General features: G+C 38.3%; 1 protein-coding gene across 1 annotated transcript in view; it reads left to right on the top strand.

Moving 5' to 3' along the window:
* Positions 1-1,825: 1,825 nt before the first annotated feature.
* PFDN1 (prefoldin subunit 1) overlaps positions 1,826-9,330 on the top strand; it is a 65,272-nt gene continuing 57,767 nt past the window's right edge. Inside the window, exons 1-2 of the mRNA XM_059917274.1 lie at positions 1,826-1,929; positions 4,467-4,633. Coding sequence (XP_059773257.1) covers positions 1,897-1,929; positions 4,467-4,633 — 200 coding nt within the window. The 5' untranslated portion in view covers positions 1,826-1,896. The remainder of the gene's footprint in view (positions 1,930-4,466; positions 4,634-9,330) is intronic.

The raw sequence follows: 9,330 nt of genomic DNA, 5'->3' as shown, positions 1-9,330 counted from the left end.
AGAAAAGAACATGTAGATTTGAAAGAAGAACAAATACATTTTTTCATTTGTTTAATGTGGTGAAATATACATAATATAACATTTACTATTGTAATCATTTTTAAGTGTACAGTTCAGTGGTATTAAAAACATTCATAATGTTGTGTTACAATCACCACTTTCCATCTCCAGAACTCTTTTCATCTTGTAAAACTGAAACTCTATGCCTATTAAACAAGAATACCCCTTTCTGTCCCTTCCCCCTGGCTCCTGGCAACACCATTCTACTTTCTGTCTTTATGATTTTGACTACTCTAAGTCCCTCATATAAATGGTATCATACGGCATTTGTCTTTTTGTGACTGGTTTATTTCACTTAGTGTATGTCCTCAAGGTTCATCCGTGTTGTAGCATTAGAATTCTAAGTAGGATTAGAATTTCATTCCTTTTAAAGGCTGAATGCTATTCCATTTTATGTATATACCAGCGGTCCCCAACATTTTTGGCACCAGGGACTGGTTTCATGGAAGACAATTTTTCCACGGACTGGGTGGCGTGGGGTGGGGGGATGGTTCAGGCAGTCATGTGAGCGATGGGGAGAGGCAGATGAAGCTTTGCTTGGTCCTTGGCCCGGGGGTTGGGGACCCCTGATATATACCACATTTTGTTTATACATTCATTCACTGATGGACACTTGGATTGCTAGTAAGTCTAATACGAAAAAAAATTTGTTTAAGATAGAAAGCGCCTTGAAAAAGGAATAGATGTAGTCTTGAGAGTCTGAAGAGAGATTATTTATGGTCTGTGTGATGAGTGATGTAAAAAATAAAAAAATACGTAAAGGAGGATGTGGCCCATTTGCTGGACCTTGAAAGACAAACACAACAATGCTAACTACATGAACTTAACTACAACTATTTATCGTGTACCTACTGTGTGCATTGTGTTATGCTCGGAGCTTTTCATCCTGATCTTATTTATTCCTCAGAATAACCCTGTTAGGGTTATTCTCATATTAAATGAGGAGACAAACTCTATTGCTATACAACTAGTATAGGAACCAGACATACCTAGGCTCAAGGTAGACCAAACCTTGAATACAGATCTATCTAGTTCCAAATTCCCTGCCCTTTCTTCTCCCCCACAGATTTTTAGAGTAGGTAAGACATATATTTCTTTCACGTCCAAAAGTCCAATTACTAGTCACTCTTCTGGTTCAAACACCAGGTACTTTATAGCAGATTCTCAAAATGTGGTTTGCAGACCACTTGCACCAGGTCATAAGGGGAGTTTGCAAAAGTGCAAATTTCTGGGCCCCATCGCAAAGATTCTAAGTAATTAAGTTTGCGATGAGGATCAGAGAATCTGTTTTTTTTTTTTTTAAAAACAAACTAATGTGGCCTCTCGTGAGAACCACTATGTCTAGAAGGTCTTCCAGGAGCGTTCAGTAGAAATACGTTCTTTGGGAGAACACTTCAACTAAGCCTTCTGGTCTTCTCCACACTGCCATGCCTGAAGCTCTTAGGCTGACTCTCTCATGCCTGACAGCACAGGGACTCGCCGAAAGCATGAATGACTTAAGGGGTTTTGGCCTGATCTACATACATCTCAATTTAGCAGCACAAATTAAGCTATTTGTCAAAATGCTTAAACCCATACACGAAATCTGCGCGTTGTGCTGTGTTTGGAAGGATGTGGAGAAACAGGGCAGGCCTATAGGTCACGTGAGGAAGATGCACTCTGAATCGGAATCCTGGATATTTCAGGGGTTGCCAGCGCTGGCGAAGGTCGGAAAACCGATCAGCCAGACTCATGCGCAGGCGCAGAAGGAAGGGGGAAATCAAACCTTCAAGGAGCGCCCTTCCCCCATCCTCTTTCCGGCTTTCTCCCACTGCGCAGGCGCAGGAGTGAAGCAAGATGGCGGCCCCCGTGGATTTGGAGTTGAAGAAGGTAAAAGAGGGTCTTGAGCAGGCAGAGACTTTTTCTTTGGGAGCTAAGGGGACTGTGGACAAGAATATCGAGTGAGACTCGAGTCCTGCGGAAGGCTCCAGGGAAATGGGGAATGGTTTCCCAGAGTCCTAAGGCGGGACAGGGTCTCTTTAGGTTGGAGTCGGGGGCGAGCTGCTCTTTGCTGGGTAAGAGCCGGTTGCGCTGGGCCTGGTTAAGTCTGATGGGCCGATAGCTGTTCTGTTCCCTTGTTCCGAGTTCCAGAGACCTTTCGTTGAGCTTGGAGTTTTCAGTTCCATAGTGAGGCCTGAAGTGAGCGTTTCCAGCTGGAGCCCTTTGAGACGGCTGCCCGAGCTGAGGCATCTAATTCTGCATTCTAATTTGCTTTGAAAAAATCCAAGTCCAACCTGTGTTTTTAGGCCACTTCTTCAATCCCATACCTTGTAAGGTCGCTACATACGGTTCAGTTAGGTATTCTCATAGCAGTGTTCATCTTAGGGCTTTGGTCTCAGCTCCCCCCCCCCGCCCCCGTTTTTAAAGACTTGTCAAAAAAGAAAGTTTTCCAGATAAAATCGGTATCAGAAGGAATTGGGTTTCTCCTTTCAAACAATTGCCTATAAATGTGTTGTTACTCAGGAACGTTTTCGCAGCTTAAGAGTTGTCGGGATTCCTAGACTTGACCTACTTTAAACCTATACTTTTCTAGAAAAGGAAACAGTTTCAGAAAAGACTCAGACCAAGGTTGGGACTAGAATCCAGTATTCTCTGCCTTACTTCCCACCTTTTGACCATCAGTTTAGGTTCATTAGAAGAGCAAATCTTACTAAGGCTGTCTCCTGGTCAACCTCTGCATAAGAAATAGGACAGCTGAAATAGCTTTTCCACCTAATAAATGAAGCTGTTTATTATTGCTCTGAGGATTTATGTGTGTGTGTGTCTTGCTTCTTGTTTGAAACTTGTACCTTTAGTCCTTATGTGGTCTCTAGTGCTGTAATATCTTAGCATTAACAATATACTAGCTTCCTTAGCAAACTGTGTCTTAAAATGTTATAAAAGTTTACCTTTTTTTTCTGTTAAAAGTTCAAATTTAAGTTAGGGTTTACTGAAAGAGCTAACAATAGAGTACAGCTGTGAATGGACTTACCCCTCAGTATTATTTGAATTTGTTGCTAGGAAACCTGTGGACAGTGAATGCAAACTGAGAAAATGATTACAGACTTAAATTGGGTAGTTTTGACAACCAATGAAATTAACTGAAAAAAAAACTTGTTTAAAGGTCTTCTAATATCTTTATAAGGTTTTTTTTGGGCGGGGGCGGGGGTGGCGGCAGGTGGAGACTATTAGGAAACTTCAGGCACTTCCTCTCCCCCAAAATGAATCTTTTGAAACCTTACTAGTAGGTGAGAACAAAGTGAGAATAAAAATTAAGTAGTAGCTTTTGCTGTGTATTGCAGCCGCAAATGTTATTATTAAGGCATAAATTTGAGAGCATGTGAAAGTCATTCTAGGCACTTCATGAGTATCCAAGAACCTTTTATCTTTGAGTAAGGGTACTCAAGTGTCAAGTTTGGCTTGGTATGTGCGTATGAAGATCATGATGCAGTTCTTCTACCAATGCTTTGAAATTCTTTTTGTCTTTCTCTTAAAATATTCATTTTCTGAATATTACTGTAGATAGTAGAATAGAAAGATTCCTGAACTAGAGGTCAGAAGAAATGGATTTAAGTACTTGCTTTTCCACCTAGTAGTTGTTCAGCCCTGTGCAAGTCATTTATATCTCTTTAAAACATAGTTAATTTGTAAACTGTGGTGGTGAAACTGCCATCCCTAACTCAGGATTATTGAAAAGAGTAAATGAGACATTTATTATATCTGTCAGTATTCTCATATTAATAGTCACATGTTAATACTTCAAACAAATGTGGGAAAGTACTTTACACCTAGTTGTGTAATACAGATGTAGTGAGTTGTTACATTTATGTTTCTTGTTTTGGATCTCTGGGTTTCATCCTCTGACTGTTGCATTTAGTGCTTTTATTACTCCTTGGATACCTGCTACTTGATATGGTTATTATTTACCTTTGTTCTGCTTCATATAGGTTGCATCTTCTGAGGACTGAGTAAATTCAGTACAGTTGACCCTTGAACAACACTGGTTTGAACTGCGGGGATCCAGTTGTATGCAGATTTTTAAAAATAGAAAATACTAGAGTACTACACGATGTGTAGTTGGTTGAATCCACAGATTTAGAACCAAGGATACAGAGGAACTGCTGTATAGGAACTGCCACCTATAAATTATACTTGGATTTTCAATTGCACGGAGGGTCAGTGCCCCTAATCACCGAATTGTTCAAGAGTCAAATGTATTTAGCATAGTGGCTTGATTGTTTACAATTATATTGATTTTTATTGATGTTTGCGTGGTAAATTTCACAGCTTTGTCTCTGGTTAGCAGACTTTATTTTAATATATTTAGATTTGACTTAAATGTTTCCTGTAAAATGTTGCACCTACTAAATCACGGACTTATTTTTTAGGCCTTCACAGAGCTGCAAGCCAAAGTTATTGACACTCAACAGAAGGTGAAGCTTGCAGACATACAGATTGAACAGCTAAACAGAACGAAAAAGCATGCACATCTTACAGATACAGAGATTATGACTTTGGTAGATGAGACTAACATGTATGAAGGTGTAGGAAGAATGTAAGTAAAGTATATCCTTAAGGGGGTTATCTTGAAAGAGGTTTGTCTGAATTAAATCATAGAATTTGTTCACTTTACAACTTGTGTTAAAGTATCATAGTAGCTTTAAAGATCATCTAGTCAAATATCTTCTTTTTTTTAAAAATGAGAAACTGAACTCTAGATAGATGTGTTTAATTTTAAACTTTGAAGTACATTTTAAAAATATTTATTCCCTGTTCTTCTCTCTATGCTTAGGTACTTAAGTGTGTAACTTCAATGATAAAGATATGATTTGTTGTGAAAAGATGTTTATAGTAGTTTCATGTGTGAAGATTTATTTAAGTAGTTGTAGTTTTAACCTCCCCTTCCCTACCTAGTTATTAGTAGTCACACAAATCATAAATCTTTTAGATGTCTGATCAGGTTGTAAAATAAAAATAAACATTCAGTTGTGATTTAAATGTACTCATTCTGTCAAACATGAGAAATCTAATAAATCACCTTACCTTTTGTTTGTTCTAATTATGATTAACCCCCTACACTTCACTTTTTTTCTTTTTAAAAAATACATTACCCTTCTGAGAGAGAATAGATCTGCTTCATGTTCTCTAAGCAGTAAATAGGAATGGAAAACCCCTTAACTACAGGTCACATTCCATTACACTGAGCTAAAAGGAGACTAATTTTTTTTTTTTTTTTTTTTAGGTGGGGGAGGTACAGGAGGAGGGTTTTTCTGGAATTTGGTCTCTGAGTATTACTTAGTAAGTGGACCATTACTTAAGTTTGGAGCTCTTTTAGTTGGAAAGGAATTTGACCTCAGTCTAGGATGACTTGTTTTGTGATTGATTTGAAGGAAGCATGGCATGTGTAACATTTAGTGATGACTTTAGAATGACATCATGAGAAATAGACCCTGCTCATGACTAGCTAATCCATATCTTTCTGGAAAAGAGATTGATGATGATAAACTGTTCATCTGATTTGCTTTCTCAGAATAAACAATTACCACAGATAAATTTTATTGCTGGAGTTCATGTTTTTCATTTTAGCTTGTTTTAAAAGGAAGATAATCCCAATTTGAGAGTTTGTTACTGGGACACAAAAGAATTGGGATGAGAACAAAGTAGAACCCTTGAATATGTGTCTATGTAGTATGAAGTGCATTGTTGGCATTCACTACAGGATAATTTTATCTTTAGTTTGAATACCCTTAGGTCTTAAAACAGTAATGCTAACTTTTCTAGCATGCTTGTTGATATGTTGCACCTGGATTTCACATCATTACATTAGCCTTTGTTTGCAACAGCTAAAGAATTTCTTTTTCCAAAACAGAAAAACTTTCTCTTTGGCCTTTTGATCTACAGTGAAGTTTTAATTTTTAATTAGAATACTTTCATTTATTAAACATTCTGCAGAAATGATAGGAAGTTGCTTTTTTTGCATTCTGCCCAAAGTGCTACATATGGGTTGTATTCACAAAGAATTTTAGAGTTTAAAGGCTGAGATATGGTTTTAAATTTGACTTTTGTTCTTTCTGCATCTCACTGGGATTTGTAAGGGCATGTAAGGTAAGTAGTGTTTGTTGTTGGCTAGAGTATTAGTGCCCTCAGGAAGAAAAGACTTGCTGAGTATTAGTCTGGTCATGAGGATGTTCTCTTTCTTGATGCTAAACCTGAAATATCTATTTCTGGATTTATAGTCTTGAGTAATTTTGAATTGTGATTCACTTCTTTAATTCTAGTGTTTACCTTAATTTGTCTTTTCTTTTCCTTTTTGAGTATTATTAGGGAATTCTAATTAGAATACTAATTTTTCTCAAACTTGTTTTAAAACCAAGAATTAGGAGCTTCCCTGGTGGCTCAGTGGTTAAGAATCCGCCTGCCAATGCAGGGGTTACAGGTTCGAGCCCGGTCTGGGAAGATCCCACATGCCATGGAGCAACTAAGCCCGTGTGCCACAACTACTGAGCCTGTGCTCTAGAGCCCATGAGCCACAACTACTGAGCTGGCTTGCCACAACTACTGAAGCCCGCGCGCCTAGAGCCTATGCTCCGCAACAAGAGAAGCCACCGCAGTGAGGAGCCTGCGCACTGCAATGAAGAGTAGCCCCTGTTCGCCGCAACTAGAGAAAAACTGGTGCGCAGCAACGAAGACCCAATGCAGCCAAAAATAAATAAATAAAGTTATAAAAAAAAAAAAAAGGCACCAAGAATTATGAAATCTAAAACATTACATTTTTGTTTTAGAACCTGCAATAGATTTTTGCCATTGCTGAAATTCAGGCCTCATTGCATCTTGCCTGGACTAAGAAGGCAAGCTTCATTGTGTCTTGCCTGGACTGAGAAGCTATAGCTTCTTTCTTCTTTTTAATATTTATTTAATTTATTTATTTGGTTGTGCCGGGTCTTAGTTGCGGCAGGCAGGCTCCTTAGTTGTGGCTCAAGGGCTCCTTTAGTTGTGGCACGTGTGCTCCTTAGTTGCGGCCAGTGGGCTCCTTAGTTATGGCATGCGAACTCTCAGTCGCGGCTTGCATGTGGGATCTAGTTCCCTGACCAGGGATTGAACCTGGGCCCCCTGCATTGGGAGCATGGAGTCTTAACTACTGCGCCACCAGGGAAGTCCCGAAGGTATAGCTTCTTAAACTGTTCTTTCTGCCTTTATTCTGTTGGTCCAAAAGCTTTCTTCACACATCTGCCAGAGTTGATCATGTCATTATTTCTCATAAAATCCTCTGTTCACCCTTGGTTGCCCACGAAATAAAATCTAAACTTGTTCGCCTAGCATTCACGGTCATTCATAATCTGTTCTTAATTTACCCTTCTAGCCTCAAATCCCACCACTTTCTCTTCCCAGGCTGAGGATAGCACATAAATTTCATCTCATGGACTTGCCTCCTTCCATTGGTTTTGAGTTATCTGTTGAGAAGGAGTTTGAGTCTCATGTGGACTTAAACATGCTTTAATTGATCAGTGAGGTCTGTCATGGGCTGAGGGTAGAAGAGTAGTAGCACATGTACCCAAAATTGTTATCCCTACCCTTGCCACATGGGTTTCCTCACGCATGCCATGTTTTTGTGCTTTCTTGATTTTGCTCCTTCTGTCCTTCTTGGCCTGCAGTATCCCACTTTCCCTTGTGAAATTCTCATCTTTCAAGATGTAGCTTATCTTCTCTGAAGATTTTTTCATCTTGCCTGGCAGATTTACTTACACTTTCCTGGAGGATACCAGAGCTTTTGTTCCTCTAGCTAGTAGAGCACGTGGGTGGCAGTATGAGGGTAGGGGGCAGAACTTGATTGAGTTTGAAATGGTCTGGTTTTCCCAACTAGATTGTCAGCTCTGTGAGACCATATACATATTTATCTTTGTTTCCTCAGTTCTCAGTATAATGTCTGGCACAAAATAGGTGTTAAATGCGTGTGGATTTGAATTGTATATGATTCTCTCGCCTAAAATAACCACATTTTCTTTTGGTTCTTTAGAAAGAAAATGTTTAGGAAGTGTCAGAGACTTAAGAATTGGAGTTTATTATGCTTTTAAAATATATGATTCAATAAAGGTGAAATTTTAAAAGTAACATATATTTTGACTAAGGTCAAAGGAATTGTTTCTGACCAAAATTATGTCCTTTGATCTGACAGAATTAATTCTTTATTAAATCTGTTGAGAAGGTTGACAAATTCTACATGTCAACCAGTTGCAGAGATAGAACTGACAATATAGAAAAACCCAAGCCTTAGGATTATGCTGAGGGCAGTATAATTTTTGGAGAATAAAAGCTATTCTGTGCAGAATAATATCAATACAATTGTATATTTTACCTTACTCATCCTCACATAGGATGGAAGCCAGATTTTTCATTTTAGGGTGTGTATTTAGGTTACCAAGTCATTTCAAGCCCAGATGCCTTTCCCAGTCATTAAGCATGGAGAAAACTGGTACTGTTAAATACCCCTTATATATGGCTATTTTTGGTTTAAAACAAGGAAAATCAAGCTACAGGGTAAGAGATGATGAATTGCTATATACTGTAAGCTCTGCATATTCATTGCTCAAAGCTATATTCTATCCAGTCTCTTGGCATGTTGCCAGCACATTTTAGTTCTCTTACTTCATATTCTTTGGAGAGGCTGTTATGTAGCCTGATACTACTACCACCAATTTCTAGTTTTGCTACTTAAGCTGTTTGTGAGCTGACCTCACCATACCGCTTTAAGAACTATGATGAAAGTTACAACTGTGGAATGATCTGTCTGAATAGTTGGAAGTGTTTGTCTTCATCTTTCTAGCATGCAAGGAGGGAACAGATCTCAAATAAATATTACATGAATGTTTCTTGTATTTTTTTTTTCATGAATAAGAACCAGCTTGTAATCGTTTATGGGAGTTTTCTTCCTTTTTCCTTTGCATAGTAGAAGATAAGAGTATTTTTAAAAATTAGAATTACATTTGAAAGAACACATAAATGACATTTAGTCATGCTGGTGTTTGAAAGGCCCATCATCAGAATAAAGGTCAAATTTATTTTTATTAACAATAGGTATGATCCAGACCCTGATTTGATATTAGGTCCATTATTCTAATATCCTTGTGCTTGAACATTACATAAATAACATTTCTTCTTTCCAAAAGTTGTAGCATAGCTTGATGCTTATGTGTGGAAATGTTTGGGGCTTTTTATTATTCTAATATGGGAGGAACTTGAGTAGATTAGCCTTTG

The sequence above is a fragment of the Balaenoptera ricei genome, chromosome 3 (genome assembly GCF_028023285.1).
Source record: "Balaenoptera ricei isolate mBalRic1 chromosome 3, mBalRic1.hap2, whole genome shotgun sequence".
Taxonomy (NCBI): Eukaryota; Metazoa; Chordata; class Mammalia; order Artiodactyla; family Balaenopteridae; genus Balaenoptera; species Balaenoptera ricei.
Note: the sequence above shows the minus strand (reverse complement) of the source record. Positions and strands in the feature narration are given on the sequence as shown.